Below are 17,003 nucleotides of genomic sequence, written 5' to 3'. Positions count from 1 at the left end.
ATTATGAACATGAAATTATCCAGCCATGGCTTCCTGTTTCACAGAAATATAAATAGGAGGGAAAACAAAGCCCAAATTCCCTTAATCATCCATCACAATGAGAAAAAACAAAGAATATATTTCTGATGTGCAGCAAAAGATAATTGAGCTTCACAAATTAGTGAAGTGGCTTTAAGAAAAGAGCTAGAGCAGTGAAATAATTAAGAATTTCCAATCAACAGAAAATGTAATGAAACTGCCTGGAAGAGGACGTGTGTCTATATCGTCCTAATGCACGGTGAGAAGGAGAGTTTGAGTGGCTAAAGACTCTTCAAGGATCACAGCTGGAGAATTGTAGAAAATAGTTGAGTCTCGGGGTCAGAAAACCTTAAAAAAAAATTGTCAAACAGCCCCTACATCACCACATGTTGTTTGGGAGGATTTCAAGAAAAATTCTCCTAGCTCATCCAAAAACAAACTCCAGCATATTCAGTTATCAGACAGGACTGGCACTTCAAATGGGACTGGCTTCTATGGTCAGATGAAACTAAAAAATGAGCTTTTTAGCAGCAAACACTCAAGATGGGTTTGGTGAACACAGGGATAAAAAGTACCCCATGTGTACAATGAAATATACTGCTGTATTTGTGATGTTGTGGGCCTTTCTGCTGGAGGTCCTGGACATTTTGTTCAGACACATGGCATCATGGATTCTATCAAATACCAACAGATAAAAAATCAATAAGTGACTGATTCTATTAGAAATCTTATAATGGGCCATGTTTGGATCTTCCAACCGTACAATAATCCAAACACAAACCTCAAAAACAACACAAAAATGGGTCACTGAGCACAAAACCAAGCTTCTGCTGGCCATTCCAGTCCTCTGACCTGAACCCTGTAGAAAATGAGTGAGGTGAACTGAAGAGAAGAAGCACCGTCATGGAGCTGTGAATCTAAAGGATCTGGAGTGATTCTGGATGAAGGAATGGTCTCTGATCTCTTGTCAGGTGTTCTCTAACCTCATCAGGCATTATAGGAGAAGATTTAGAGCTGTTAAACTGACAAATGGAGGTTTCAAAAAGTATTGAATAAAAAGGTGCCAATAATTGTGTCCAACGTGTGTTTGAGAAAAACATTTATTTCATAATGATATTTCCCCCCATTTTAAATTCTTATTATCCAATGAAAGGTTAGCTTTTTGTGATTTTTTTTAAATAAAAGATCAAAAGGATTAACAAAGCAGGTTAATTTTCACAGTCTTCTTTGATCATATTTACCAAGGGTTCCAATAATTCTGACCACAACTGTATGTTCTGAAGATAAGGTCTTACGGGTTTGGAACCACATGTGAGTAATTAATGACATAATTTTCATTTTTGGGTGAACTATCCCTTTAACATGTATAAATGTACAAATGTCTCAACTAAATTGCTCTTTACATGGTTAATCCATAAAAACTTGCTTTATTCTGAGATCCTAGGAAGATCAGTCAATGAAAGTTAATATGTACACACTACTGTAAAAAATTGTCTATTGATGGTAGGACTACAAATTAGCTTTATTTTTATATTAATCATCTTCATCATCATGGGTTATCTCTTGTGTTTTAATTAGGTGACACCAGCAGCACAGTCTCAGCCCTCTGCTACACTGTGTCTAAGTCAGCCCGGGGCAGCAGTCTGCATGCTCTCGAGTCCGGCTCTGACTACAAGACCCGTGGCATGAGCAGTGACAACAGAGTCATCTTTGGCCCAGGTGTAAGCATGTCTACCTGTGACGTCAAGTTGATTGATGACAGCGAGTATGAACTCTCTGAGGAGTTTGAGCTGGTGCTGTCAGATGCCTCGGACAATGCACAGATGGGTGATGTCACCGTGGCTAAAGTCATCATAGACGGGCCAAATGATGCATCCACTGTCTTCCTGGGCAACGCGTCCTTCACCTTCAGTGAAGATGCAGGTTGGTTTTTAAAGGTAGTTTCATCAGTGTCAGTTTTGTTTCAAATTGTGGGGGTTGATTTATTAGTTTGGAGTTTGAAATATAAACAAAGGTAATTTTGAAATTCCAAAAATCATTTAAACTATTTAATTAACAAATTCAGGGCTTAAAATGCCAGATGTCCGGCGTGCAGCGTTTGGCTGCGGAAAAAAATAATCCTACATTTAAAAAAATACTTTTGATATCACTGCCGAGTCCATGAGTTCGCCTACCAATGGTATGAGAGAAGCACAGCTTTCACTCTCAACTAAACAGAATTTTTTGCTCTTATAAACACGAGGCGCATAATAGTATCCAATTGCAGAGTCGCAGCCCTGATGAATGGAGAAGTGCGGCACGTTGAAAAAGCTGTGAGGCCTTGTCCCTCTAGCACATAGAAAAACTAATTAAAAGCAGCGGAGCTAAACAACTCAGAGTAATCATGTTATTTCCATAAGAACGTGATTGCCAGAGCAAATTTACTGGGATTTTTCAAAAGGTCCTGTTCACATATGATCTCTTACTGGTAACTTACCGGTAATTTACCAGTAAAGACTGTATGTGTGAAAGGGGCTAAACCTCTGCATATGCTGTGAATTTGAATTGCTTAGCGTTCATCTGGGAAAACGGTGTGCATTATCTCAGATTTGTAACATAAATCATTAAACCTTTGCCAAATACATCAACCTAGTTCATCAACCTAGCCATTTATTGTACAGCGCGATTTCAAAATAAAAGTTTCTGAGTTTGCATGTGGCCAAATATAAAAATTTAATGGAATTAAACATCATTTAATCACGCTGTAAAGTGAAACGTCACCAGGCCGTTGGCGCCCTCTGCAAGTATTTGTTATAATACACAATGTACTTAAGTTGGTTATGTTCATATTACGTATAGTATAGGCATATTACATTATGTATTTTAACAGTGTTGTTCAATAAAACCATGCAGTTTGATATTTTATTTGAGCCAATTATTATTGCCTCATTGTTAGTTTAGATATAAATAGTCATACTAAAGCCTGGTTTTCACTTAGGCCCGCTTGTGGTACTAAAAAATATCAGATTACTCAATTGTCAAAATAATCAGTAGATTACTTGATTAAACAAAAAATAATCATTAGTTAAGCCATAGAGTAGTTAAAATATTTCAAAATACAACTACATTGTTTTACTTTTTGTAATTAAAAGACAAATATTTTGTCATTGAAAATTTCATTTTGTGAGCTAAGTGTATTATCACACCCCTAGTGTCAATAAGCAGTGATATAGCGCATCATTTTCCAAGTGTATGATATAGATTTCATTCTTCAGGTCAACCATATATTATTAAAAAAAAATCAGTTTGAATAAGGAAAGCAATAACATTGCCATAGTATCCTTTCAAATGTTTAAGTTGCCACAGTCATTGCATGCTTTGCAATATATTAATATTTCCACAATAATATATTTTTGTGAGAAACAGTGATACATTTTTCTTCAGGATTGTTTGATGCATAAAAAGTTCAAAACAGCATTTATTTGGTATAGAAATATTTTGTAACATTGTCTTTACTGTCAAATTTGATCAAGTTAATGCATCCTTGCTCAATAAAAATATTAATTTCTTTTGAAAAATAATATTACTTACCCCACACGTTTTTATGTTTTTCTTTAAGTATTTGTCCAATACTTATATTGATAGTCTGGGGTATTTTCCCGCAGGCACCATTGAAATACCTGTTTTGCGGCATGGCAGTGACCTTTCCTCAGTAACCTCTGTGTGGTGTGCCACACGTCCTGCTGAACAAGATTCAGCTACGCCCGGCGTTGACTACATCCCAAGTTCAAAAAAGGTGGAGTTTAGACCTGGCAAGACCGAAGAGGTAATAAAACTAGACTGTTCTCATATGTGTTCTGACATCTGTAAGACGACTGGTGTTTACAGACCTCATGTTTACTCTCTTCTAGACATGTAGTTTGACCATAATGGATGACATTCAGAACCCTACAATCGAAGGGAAGGAGTCCTTCATCGTGTTTCTTAGTTCTCCCAATGGAGCGGTCCTGACTGAACCATTTGAAGCCTCTGTCTACATCACTGACACCACCCAAGACAGTGCGTTAACTTGAGCATTACAGTCTTAATCACTGTGAATTAACATCCATGCAACATCATATAAACATATTTATGAAGTCAGCGCTTTCTTCTTACAGTACCTAGCATGCAGTTTGACAAGCTGGCATATACGGTGAAGGAAAAAGATGGTGTTCTGCACATCCCTATTTTTAGGACAGGAGATCTGTCCTATAAGTCTTCCGTCCACTGTTTCACACGCACAATGTCTGCTATGGTGATGGATGACTTTGAGGAGAGGAGAAATGCAGATGATTCCAGGATCACTTTCCAAAAAGGGGAAAAGGCATGGTTTCTTTTCATTTTTAATCACTTCACCAATCTTCTGTGAATTTAGTATGTCAGCAGAGTGGAACAGAGTCAATTTATGATATGGTATGGTTTTCATATGGCCTCTGCATGGAAGTTTTCGCACAATACCAGACAAAGAATTTTAAAGGCTCTTGTTTCTGATTGACAGGTGAAGAATTGTACCATATTGATCCAAGATGACTCTGTGTTTGAGCCAGAAGAGGAGTTCCAGGTCCACCTTGGAAGCCCACAGGGTGACCACTGGATTGGAGCCATGATTGGAGTCAACGACATTGTGACTGTGACCATCACAAATGATGAAGATGGTGAGTAGTTAGCTTGTTAACACACAATCTTAAACACAAAAGGTTTAAACAAATTCACATTTTCAAAGAAAGTAAAATGTATGGCCTGAATGCACTGTAAGTTGCTCTGCATAAAATTATCTGCCAAATGTATACACACGTGGTCAGAATTTACATTTACATTTATGCGTTTAGCAGACGCTTTTATCCAAAGCGACTTACATTGCATTCAAGTTACAGTTTTTTACATTTTATCAGCTCTTGCTTTCCCTGGGAATCGAACCCATGACCTTGGCGTTGCTAGCGCCATGCTCTACTATTTGAGCTACAGGAAAGAATTTTTGGTACTCTTGGTAAATATGATCAAAGAAGGCTGTGAAAATTAATCTGCATTGTTAATCCTTTTGATCTGTTATTTTAAAAATTCACTAAAATCTAACCTTTCATTGGAGAATAAGAATTTAAAATGGGGGGAAATATCATTATGAAATAAATGTTTTTCTCTAATACACATTGGACACAATTAACGGTACCCTTTTTATTCAATACTTTTTGAAACCTCCATTTGCCAAAATATTATAGGAGTTTTCTCCTATAATGCCTGATGAGGTCAGAGAACACCTGACAAGAGATCAGAGACCATTCCTTCATCCAGAATCACTCAGTGCTTCTCCTCTTCAGTTCACCTCACTCATTTTCTATAGGGTGCAGGTCAGGGAACTCAAATGGCCATAGCAGAAGCTTGGTTTTGTGCCCAGTGACCCATTTTTGTGTTTTTAAGGTTTGTTTTTGGATTATCCAAACATTGGAAGATCAAACATGGCCCATTATAAGATTTCTAACAGAGTAAGTCACTTTTTGATTTTTTTATCTGTTGATATTTGATAGAATCAGTGATGCCATGTGTCTAAACAAGATGTCCAGGACCTCCAGCTAGAAATGTAGGCCCACAACATTAAAAATACAGCATTATATATCATTGTACACATGGGGTACTTTTTATCCCTGTGTTCACCAAATCCATCTTGAGTGTTTGCTTTTTAGTTGCATCTGACCACAGAAGCCAGTCCCATTTGAAGTTCCAGTTGTGTCTGACAGCTGAATATGCTGGAGATAGTTTTTTGGTGAAAGCATTTTTTTTTTATTTTTTTTTGAAGCCCTCCCAAACAACATGGGGTGATGTAGGTGCTATTTGATCATTTTTATTAAAGGTTTTTTGGCCCCCGAAACTCAACCTTTTTCTGCAATTCTCCAGCTGTGATCCACATCACAAGATCTTCCAGGCAGATTCATAACATTTTCTGTTGATTGGAACTTATTAATTATTGGCCTGATGGTGGAAATGGGAATTTTGACTGCTCTAGCTCTTTTCTTAAAGCCACTTTCTAATTTGTGTTGCTCAATTATCTTTTGCTGCACATCAGAAATATATGCTTTGGTTTTTCTCATTGTGATTGGTGATTAATTTGGAATTTGGCCTTTGTTTTGTTTTCCCTCCTATTTATATTTCTGTGAAACAGGAAGCCATGGCTAGATAATTTCATGTTCATAATCACACTGGTGTGTTCAAAATTGTGAATATGAATGGGAATATATTTCAGACATATTTTACTCATAAGAATTTCTAGGGGTACCAGTAATTTTGTCCAACATGTATTTTAGAAAAACATTTATTTCATAATGATATTTCCCCCCATTTTAAATTCTTATCCTCCAATGAAATATTAGATTTTTGTGATTTTTTTTTTTTTTTTTTTTTTTTTTAAATACAAGATCAAAAGGATTAACAATGCACATTTATTTTCACAGCCTTCTTTGATCATATTTACCAAGGGTACCAACAATTCTGACCACGTGTGTAAATGTACAAATGTGCACATCATGCTTTTTAGCTCCTACGATTGAATTTGAACAAGCTTCATACCAAGTTCGTGAGCCCCCTGGTCCAGATGGAATTGAGGTTTTGAATATCAAGGTAATCCGTAAAGGAGACCTTGACCGTACGTCCAAGATCAGATGCAGCACAAGGGATGGATCAGCTCAATCAGGGATAGACTATAACCCCAAGAGTCGAGTCCTAAAGTTCAGCCCTGGTAAGTATATTTATTTAAAAAAAATATATATTTGTAAGGCTATACCTTAATTCTAATCTGATAATTCTGTTGTATTGACTTTCTCAGGTGTGGACCACTTCCTGTTTAAGGTAGAGATCCTGTCCAATGAGGACAGAGAGTGGCACGAATCTTTCTCGTTGGTTCTTGGTCCAGACGACCCTGTTGAAGCCGTGCTTGGAGAGATCACCATGGCCACAGTCACCATCTTAGATCAGGAAGCTGCAGGAAGTCTCATCCTTCCAGCACCACCCATTGTAAGAGAAAGACAGTAGATGCTTGTAGGGCTGACATTTAGTAAATCAAAATAATAATATCACATACACTATCGTTCATAAGGCTGAGAAGTCTCATAAGAATTATTGTTATATGTTATTAAAAGTAAAAAATAAACTAAATAACTAAATATAATATTTTAATTTATTATAAAGTAATTTATTCCTGTGATGGCAAAGCTGAATTTTCAGTGTCAAAATTTTTTACTGAACCCAAACTTTTGAATGGTAATGTTTAATTTTTTCCCATATCGTTTTCCTGAGAAAAGTCCTGAAATGTAGGTAATTTAAGACATTAGCCTACGTTATTGTGACAAACAAATGAAATCAATTCATAGATTTTCAGTAGCCCCTCACTGCAGAACAAAGATCCAGGGGGTGGGGTTGGATCCACATCTAGGGGGTGGAGATGGGTAGGTTTAGTGGTGGGGATGGGTGGGTTTAGGGATCAGGGGGTGGAGACGGGTAGATTCAGGTATATGCAAGGTGGGAGGAGTTGGATCTAGATCCAACCACGTCCCCTGGATCTCGTATTCTGCAGTGAGGACCATCTCTAGATTTTACAAAAGTCCCTGTAGAAATCAGTATATTATTCCACTATCAATGACTTTTTTTTATAATCAGTTATACTAAATTTAAAAAGTTATTTTTCTGTTTAATATTAGATTCAGTGAGAGTTGTAAGATCTCACAACTCTCTTTTGATTGAATCATGCTCTTAAAGTTTGGCTTCATGTCGACTTCATTCTATCCTCACAGGTGGTGTCTCTGTCAGACTATGACTATGTGCCGGAGGTCACTAAAGGCAGTAAGAAATATCCATCTCCTGGATATCCTCTGGTCTGTGTGACTCCCTGCGACCCCCATTACCCCAAATACTCAGTCATGAGAGAGCACTGTGAGGAGGCTGGCATCAACCAGACCTCCGTACACTTCAGCTGGGAGGTTGCAACTCCCACAGACACCAGTGGAGCACGATCACCCTTTGAGACAGTGACGGATAACACACCTTACACCACAGTCAATCACATGGTCAGTCTGATATTAAGGTTGGGAATGATACTGTATATTGAATATTTCCGAACAGTGTTTTAATCTAGCTGCCAACTAAGACTTCCAATAGTGCAGTCAGCCATGTGGTTTGCCATATTTAAAATGTTTCTATGTAATATAATCTAGAAGCATTTTCACTTTTTATCTTGGGTTCCTGTGGTTAAATAAATATTTTTCTCTTCACAGGTCCTGGACAGTATCTATTTCAGCAGACGTTTCCATGTGCGTTGCATAGCTCAGGCCAGAGATAAAGCCGGGCACCTGGGAACTCCACTGAGGAGCAACATAGTCACTATTGGCACTGAGGGATCAATATGCCACACCCCCGTCACCACAGGAACCGCTCGAGGCTTTCAGGCCCAGTCCTTTATTGCCACTCTAAAATACCTGGATGTCAAACACAAAGAGCATCCAAACAGGTCAGGAGAGACTTTTTTTGTAAGCAAATGATCAAATACAGACATAGAAGTCTTAACTCAGACAGATCCCAGTGGCGTTCTGAGAAACAGATTTTGAATACATTTTTCAACTGAAACTGTCGCTGTAAATTTTGTAGAGCACTAGATGATTTTTGCCTCCGGGCAAAGCAGGATCAAAATAATTTATACGTTTGAAGGAACAACAAAAAATAAAACTGTTAGACAACTGCAGATTCAAAATAACACACTGCAGCCTAGGTTCAGTACTTCAAAGAAGAAAACAGCATTTTATCAAGTGAGTAATACTTTTTTCTTTGAACAGAATCCATATCTCAGTGCAGATCCCTCATCAGGATGGAATGCTTCCACTGGTGTCCACCATGCCTCTGCATAACCTACACTTCCTGCTCTCCGAGTCTATTTACCGTCAGCAGCATGTCTGCTCAAACCTGGTCACACTTAAAGACCTGCATGGCATCTCTGGTGAGAGAAGCCCCATACTAGATCAGATCAGATCAAAGCAGGGACAGCAGATACAAACCTGTTTTATCCACCTTGTTTTTGTCGACAGCTTGAATGTACATTTCTTCTGGTGTCAGCTGCCTCCAGTTATTTTAGCTGTACAAAAACAGTCCGTTATGCCACTTTATATTAAAAAACTGGGTTTTGTTGTCATATTATTTTAATGTAGTATCGCAACCATAAATAAACTGGTTTGTAATGCAATTAGTTTTACTATTTACTGCACTTTGTTATTCTTTTTATTATTTATCTATAGTGGCTATACTGGCTAATGAATTGGAAGTCTTGTGCATTCACAGGAAAGTTTACTACTACTGCATTGAAACATAAGGTGGATATTCTACATGACTTAGTTGGCAAAATTGCCTACTCTCTTTATGTAGAATTATTGGAATAATCTACAGAAAAATGCTTTAATCATTTTTTAAATTCAGTGAAATATTAATAATATTGCAGATTTTTAGAACAAATAGTAATCATATGTTTCAACTCTGAAAATCTGTTGTAAATTCTCCGCCAGAAACTGGCTTCTTGGATGATGTGTTGTATGACAGCATATCCCTGGGTCCTGGATATGACCGTCCATACCAGTTCAACCCCAGTGTTCGAGAACCTAGAACCATCCAGCTATACAAGCATCTCAATCTGAAAAGCTGCATATGGACATTTGATGCATATTATGACATGACGGAGCTTATTGATGTATGTGGAGGATCAGTAACTGCTGACTTTCAGGTTTGTGTGAACACATGATTTTGCATCCCATACAAATGATGAATAAATATTCCTGTCTAGACAAAATCTAATGTGGCAAATTTAGTCCATACAGCAACTCGATTGCATTTTTGCAGGTCAGAGACTCGGCTCAGTCGTTCCTGACGGTGCAGGTGCCGCTCTACGTGTCCTACATCTATGTGACTGCTCCTCGTGGATGGGCCTCCCTGGAGCACCACACAGAGATGGAGTTTTCTTTCTTCTACGACACAGTCTTGTGGAGAACAGGTACATTTAGCCCCAAAGAAACTGGACATACTCAAGCACAATCTGTTGTATAACCTGCTGTCATCACCTAACTGCTTCGCAGCTGATGTTAACTGATTGCTTATGAACATTTCTTTACTCTAGGCATCCAGACAGACAGCGTGCTATCAGCTAGATTACAGATCATTCGGATCTTCATTAGGGATGATGGACGACTGGTGATTGAGTTCAAAACCCATGCCAAGTTTAGAGGTCTGTAACTTCTATTTTTTAGCAATTTGTTCTCATTTACTTTTTGTTTATGAACATAACATGATGGTTTTACCTGGAGACATTTAAAATAGCATTTGGACACTGTTTACCATTAAAAAATTAATGAATGTTATTGCATTAGAACAGGATTTCCCAAACCAGGGTTCACGAAGGAACTTCAGTTAATCAAATGTTAAATTGAAATAAATAAATAAATGCATCTGCACAATTAATTAAAATAAAATACAAATTGCATAATAGCTTAGTGTGAATCAAAAAGGTAAATAACAGTAAATCAAAGGCTGTGATTTAATTAAAAGTATCAAATCTGTTGCATTGTGTTTCAGAGTGAAGAGTGGCATTGTGTTCGTTTACACATGAGCAACTCGTGAGCCAGTGTTTTCAGATTCTGAGTTTACTTGATTTACACAATTGCATAATTTCCAATGATCTTAACAGCATTTAACCTGTATTCCAAAAATAAAAAACACATCCTTTATCATGTGCATAAGTATCTTGAGTCAATTTAGTTGTTTTTCAGAGAAAATAATGGGTCCTCTTAACCGTAACTTCGAAAAGCCCTGGAGAAACCAATGCAGAACACAGTATTACACCAGTTACGGCTCTTTCACTTTGTTTGGAACGCTCAAACTGAGTTATGGCATTCTGCCTTTGTTTAACCGCGTGTCAATATGACACCGGCTTGGAGTTATAAGGTGTTCTCCCTTTGTTTTACTGACCATTAAAGACTTCCGCATTTTAATTACTGTGTAACTTATAGACTTTCATACATCTGATCTGTCAGATTATTAGACAAACAAATTAGATAGATCGATAGATAGATACCAAACAGCTCCATATAACAAAGCACTGTAAAGACTAAACCTTGGCAGCAATACATAATCGTGAATAACCTTTAAAGATTTTTTATATTGCAGATTATTCACCAGGCTGTCGCTTCTAGTTGGACGCATGTGGACTAGCATGTAGCATGTAGCATGATCAATCATAAAATGAGTACTAACAGTTTGCAATTAAATCCATATCCTACCTTGTAACCCGATAAAATTAATCCATTGCGGTGAACGTCGCCGGAGATGTTAAATCCACAAGCATTCTGAGCATTCCTGCTTGCTAGCGTTCAAATCAATCCACAAGTCGTTCTTTTAGGTTTGGCTATTTTCATTCAAGTCAAAATAAAAGCAATTACGCTGTCTAGCATTCTTTTACGTTAGTGAGCATAGCAAATAAAAACGGTATGTTTTAGTCTGCTTGTTACGGTCAAAAAAAACAATTAATACAGTCACATTTGTATATTCCATATACAGCCCATGATCACTAGATTTTATAGAGGTGTTAACTGTAACGATTTTGTAAATGGTGAGCAGCAACCAAATATTGATAATGTGGAAGTTACTGTATTTTGCCTTGGTGTGACATTTCACATTTTGCAGACAATGCAAAGGCAGAGTACAGTTCTCTTCAAAATAGGGGTAAAAATCAAGCACAAAAGCTCACAAATTTTTTACTGTAGATACAGTCATTTTCATTACTAAAACATCTAATTGACTGATGAAACTTTCCTCTTCCTCTAGGTCAGTTTGTCCCTGAACATCACACCCTCCCTGGACAGAAATCTCATCTGATGGCTCCAGATCACTTGGGAGGCATCGAATTTGACCTGCAGCTGATGTGGAGCGCACAGTCCTTTGATTCACCCTACCAGCTCTGGAGAGCCACAAGCTCCTACAGCAGGTAAGCAGCGTAAAGTCTAATGCTGTCATATTAAGGAAGCGTATCCATCTTAATGCCACTGACCATGTGCATTCTGTTGTGCTCTAGGAAAGACTACTCTGGGGAGTACACAGTCTTCCTCATCCCCTGCACAGTACAGCCAACCCAGGCATGGGTCGACTCTGGGGACAAGCCTCTTTCCTGCACGGCCCATGCTCCAGAGAAGTATGTTACCATGGTGCTTTTCCATTGATAACTCCTGGAGGACACTTAAATGACTTTGGAACGTTTTTGCTGAGCAGAGCCAGCAGTCTTGAATGATACTGCAGTTGTCATCCACTTTTAGTAGACTCGTTTTACAGGTTTCATCAGGTGCAGACTGTTTGTGTGAATCAACAAGAATACTCAACAACATGCAAGGGCTTGTAACACTCTATTTCAATCCATAGATTCTTGCTGCCCATCGCCTTCCAGCAGACGAACCGCCCTGTTCCTGTAGTCTACTCTCTGAATACTGAGTTCCAGCTTTGCAATAATGAGAAAGTATTTCTAATGGATCCTGCTCTCGCAGACATGTCTGTTGCTGAGATGGACTATAAAGGAGCCTTTTCAATGGGTAAAATTAGCAACGTAATGAAACAAAAAAAATGACCGCCTCTATTATGCTTTCACTCATTCATTGTTTGATAATATCAGGTCAAACACTGTATGGCAGAGTGCTGTGGAATCCTGACCAGAGCTTGAATTCGGCCTATAAGCTGCAGCTGGAGAAAGTATATTTGTGTACAGGACGGGATGGCTATGTGCCCTTCTTCGACCCCACAGGCACTCTGTACAACGAAGGCCCTCAGTATGGCTGCATTCAACCGAACAAGCACCTCAAACACAGGTTCCTGCTTCTGGTAGGTGTCTATTGTAACAAGTCCAGACCAGTTTAACCAGTCTAACAAAATTCATTAAGTGTGGTTAAGTTTTAACTGATATAAGTTCAAGTTCAAGTTTATTTGTATAGTGCTTTTTACGATACAAATCGTTGCAAAGCAGCTCTATGGGAAATTAAGTTTCCACAATATATTTATATATTGCAGAACCTTAATATATTTAACTTATGGCAAAATTTGGTAATTCTGTATGTTGTCTGAGCGTTGGCATCCTCTGAAGTCCTCTGAGGGGTTGGCATCATCTTTTCTCAGGTGTTCGGTCATCTCAGATCATTTAAGGGTTGGATCCAGACTGAAGCTTCTGTAATTCCTAGTAAACAGAGAAACAAATAGAGACATAATTAGCGTAGCTGCTGTTCCATCTAAGCAAAAATTATTTGTTCAACCCAAGCTAAAGAATAATAATAATGTACATTTGATCAGATATAACTGCAGTACAAGATTATAAGATGCATTATGTGAATGCTTGGCTAAAGAGACGTGTCTTTAATCTAGATTTAAACAGAAAAAGTGTATCTGGACTGCATTTTCCATCGCTGCATGTTGGATCTGTAGCTTGTTTATTGAAGCTGCAGGACAACCACCTAGCAGTGCATTACAATAGTCCAGTCTAGAGGTCATGAATGCATGAACTAGCTTTTCTGCATCAGAAACAGGTAGCATGTTTCGAAGCTTGGCAATGTTTCTAAGATGGAAGAATGCTGTTTTTGTAACATGGGAAATATGATTTTCAAAGGACAAGTTGCTGTCTAATATAACGCCCAGATTTTTGACTTTAGAGGACGTAACAGTACATATACTTTTGTGGATGGAAATTTTCAATTTTTTTGAAGATCAAACTGCATCTTGGAACTAATATTGAGACTGACAGCTATAATGATTTAACTGCAGAGAATTTAAAAGATGCAATGAAAATGAATCACAGTTTTGAAAACGCAAAAACAGTTAATTATTAAGTATGAGATAATGTACATTTTCACAAAAAAAAAAATCAAATATAAACTACCATTCAAAGGTTTGGGGTTTATGTTTTGTTTTTGTTTTTTTATGTTTTTAAATATGTCTCTCATCTTCAAGAAGGCTGCATATGTTTGATCAAAAAATACAGACAAAACAGTAATATTATGAAATATTACTACAACTTAAAATAAAAATTTTCCATTTCAATATATTATATTTCATATATATATTTATTTCAATATTTCAGTGAATAATTCAGCAGCCATTACTTCAGTCTTCAGTGTCACATGATCCTTCAGAAATCATTCTAATGCGGTGACTGTCGCTCAGGAAACATTTCTGATTAATATCAACATTGAAAACAGTTGTTCTGTTTAATATGTTTGTAGAAACTATGATACATTTTTTCAGGATTATTTAATGAATAGAGAGTTCAAAAGAGCATTTATTTGAAATAGAAATGTTTTGTTACAATGTAAAATTATTTTCTGTCACTTTTGGTTAATTTCATGCATACTCGTTGACTAAAAGTAATAACTTCTTTAAAAAAAAAATGACCCCAATCTTTTGAACGGTGAAGTATATTAGCTTAAAGCTTCCTCTAAGAAAGACAGTTGACCAACACAAACACGCCATAGGTATTACAATAATATTAACACTGGAGTTCTGTGAGGTAACTTTTAGCTCAAATATAGTACAAATAATCGATCACAGGATTAAGTATTCCAGAGAACTGTGTAATAATTGTAAATAATGTATCACATAGGACCGAATGCAGCCTGATGTCTGCGATCGCTACTTCCATGATGTTCCATTTGAAGCCAAGTTTGCATCTGACATTCCTGATCTCCAGTCCTTGTCTGTGATGCCAGGTGTAGACGGTTTCACAATGAAGGTGGATGCCCTTTATAAGGTCAGTCGCTGCACCCTTTTCCAAAAAGTCAAGTGGTTAAACAGATCTTCTCTTTAGAAGATTATTAGAAATCCTGGCAAATGTCAAAGCCAAAGCTATTCAGTTGTACCCTTCGGGGAAGTGCTTTGATCTGTTTGTTTAGTAAAAGATGCCAGGCTGACAGTGTGCCATATAGGGAACTGGGCTAAAGGACAAGATTATAAAGGGATTATAATATACATAAAGGTTTTTTAGGGGGTTATAATGCTTATTTGCATTTGCTCTTCTTTAGGTTGAGGCAGGGCACCAGTGGTACCTCCAGGTCATCTACGTTATTGGACCCGAGTCCATATCTGCTCCCAGAATCCAGCGCTCAGTGACCTACGAGCTCAAACGAAGTCGTCGAGATCTGGTGGACCGTTCAGGTCATCTAATGCTGGATGAATCCCTGATCTACGACAATGAAGGTGACCAGGTAAAGAATGGCACCAACATGAAGACCTTGAAGCTCGAGGTGGAACCATCGGGCACCTTCAATCCCCAGATGGGAGGATCCATTGGGGGTGGCATGGCAGCCATCGTCCTACTTTTCCTGGTCCTTCTAGCCTTCTGCCTCATGGTCAGAAAGTGCCGCAGGGTTGTAAAAAAGAGGCCTGTAAAGGCAGTAGAGGATTATCCTCTGAACACGAAGGTGGAGGTCTGTATAGAACAACTGGAGAAAAACCTCAACTGCAAGCACTGCTCTGTAAGAAACATCAACATCCTCAACAAAAACCCAGAGACCTACAAGGTCAATGGCGTCAAGGTCAAACAGGTCAATCTGGAGGTGAAACTGCACAACAATCTGAATGACGGCACTGAAGTCTGACCTTCTAGAGTATTTAATGAGAAAAAGAAACATTTTCTATGAATATTTGTAATGACATGATGTTAATGTATTTTTGTATGACCATGAGGATAAAAGGGAAAGTATGTTTGCCAGCTATGCAGTGTAAATCATTTCACAACTGAGCTACCTCAAACATTAATGAACAACACATAATGGTGTCATCAGATCTTGCGGTTCCAATCTCAGTTTTAAATCATCGCTCTATGTAAGAATCATACAACGGTCAGTGGTAGCTCAGCCACTTTGTTAAATGAATAGAGAGTTTGTATCGCTGCACCTGCTATTTTGTCCTGTCAGTAAAAACACATGAAAGTTTTAAAAGGAGGATAAGTGGCAACACTTTGGGCCAGGTGAGTGATGTAAATATGTTTATTAAGTGCAATTACCGGATGACATGGTCATCCCTGTATTTTGATTTGGCTTTTGATGCTCTGCCTCATTGTGTAATTTACTTTTGGCCTGATCACCAGTGTGCCATGCTGATATTTGTCAAGTGTGATTTATTTAATTCCAAATCCGAATAGACTGCCCAAAGTGATGCATTTGTTAGTTCATGTGAACCTTTGTTACATGTCAACAAGAAACCAAGTGTTTTGATTAATTGTATGAAAATAGATCATCGATTTGATAACCACTATTGATTTGTTGTCAGTCTGCTGAATCCATTGGAATGCTGTAGCCTTTATAATTTTACAACACTGGGCAACAAAATGTATTTTTGTTTTATATGACTGCTGTCTGTACTGATATAACCAAACACTACCAAAAATCTTCACTTTTTTTTAAGATTATCCACCTCATGTTATACTGCATTATTTAGTCTACTATTATTGTCACATCATGTATTAAGTAAGGCACATCTATAGTTTGTATCGTTTGTATAGTTTATACACTCAAATGTTGTGTATTGTTGCATTAAGTCATCACTTGTCACATGGGGCTGATTTTGATCAAGAATAACCAGAATCTTTAAAGCACTGGGTGTAGTGTGGGAAATGCTACAATTATTACTTCATGAGCTCTCTCTCTCTCTCTCTCTCATATTTCTCTGTATTTGGAATTGTATTCCATGTTGTCCATTACTGTGTTTCTAAGTGAGTGCCTATCAAACAGAGAACATTTTTGGCGATATCAGTTTTTGGTGCTATCATTTATGGTAAAATAACATGATACCTGTACTTGTGCCTTTTTAGCAATAAAATGAATAAACCTATTCCTAATGCGTGGAACACTTTGCTCAAATTTAGTGTATGTTTATTTAATCTATCACCAATTTCAATTTTAGGAGACTTTGAGTTTAGGTAT

General features: G+C 37.6%; 1 protein-coding gene across 1 annotated transcript in view; it reads left to right on the top strand.

The window, feature by feature from the left end:
- Positions 1-16,937, top strand: part of LOC306870323 (extracellular matrix organizing protein FRAS1-like) — a 129,078-nt gene extending 112,141 nt beyond the window's left edge. The window contains exons 56-74 of the mRNA XM_079417533.1: positions 1,597-1,941; positions 3,663-3,823; positions 3,909-4,056; positions 4,155-4,360; positions 4,535-4,691; positions 6,563-6,763; positions 6,851-7,038; positions 7,815-8,087; positions 8,295-8,527; positions 8,850-9,010; positions 9,570-9,784; positions 9,901-10,051; positions 10,175-10,282; positions 11,878-12,037; positions 12,125-12,241; positions 12,466-12,632; positions 12,713-12,918; positions 14,684-14,830; positions 15,102-16,937. Of these exons, the coding sequence (XP_079273659.1) occupies positions 1,597-1,941; positions 3,663-3,823; positions 3,909-4,056; positions 4,155-4,360; positions 4,535-4,691; positions 6,563-6,763; positions 6,851-7,038; positions 7,815-8,087; positions 8,295-8,527; positions 8,850-9,010; positions 9,570-9,784; positions 9,901-10,051; positions 10,175-10,282; positions 11,878-12,037; positions 12,125-12,241; positions 12,466-12,632; positions 12,713-12,918; positions 14,684-14,830; positions 15,102-15,677 (3,920 nt within the window). The 3' untranslated portion in view covers positions 15,678-16,937. The remainder of the gene's footprint in view (positions 1-1,596; positions 1,942-3,662; positions 3,824-3,908; positions 4,057-4,154; positions 4,361-4,534; positions 4,692-6,562; positions 6,764-6,850; positions 7,039-7,814; positions 8,088-8,294; positions 8,528-8,849; positions 9,011-9,569; positions 9,785-9,900; positions 10,052-10,174; positions 10,283-11,877; positions 12,038-12,124; positions 12,242-12,465; positions 12,633-12,712; positions 12,919-14,683; positions 14,831-15,101) is intronic.
- The last annotated feature ends 66 nt before the right edge of the window (positions 16,938-17,003 follow it).

Source organism: Barbus barbus (assembly GCF_936440315.1).
Source record: "Barbus barbus genome assembly, chromosome: 5".
Taxonomy (NCBI): Eukaryota; Metazoa; Chordata; class Actinopteri; order Cypriniformes; family Cyprinidae; genus Barbus; species Barbus barbus.
The sequence above is the reverse complement of the archived record's forward strand: the minus strand, read 5'-3'. Positions and strand labels throughout refer to the sequence as shown.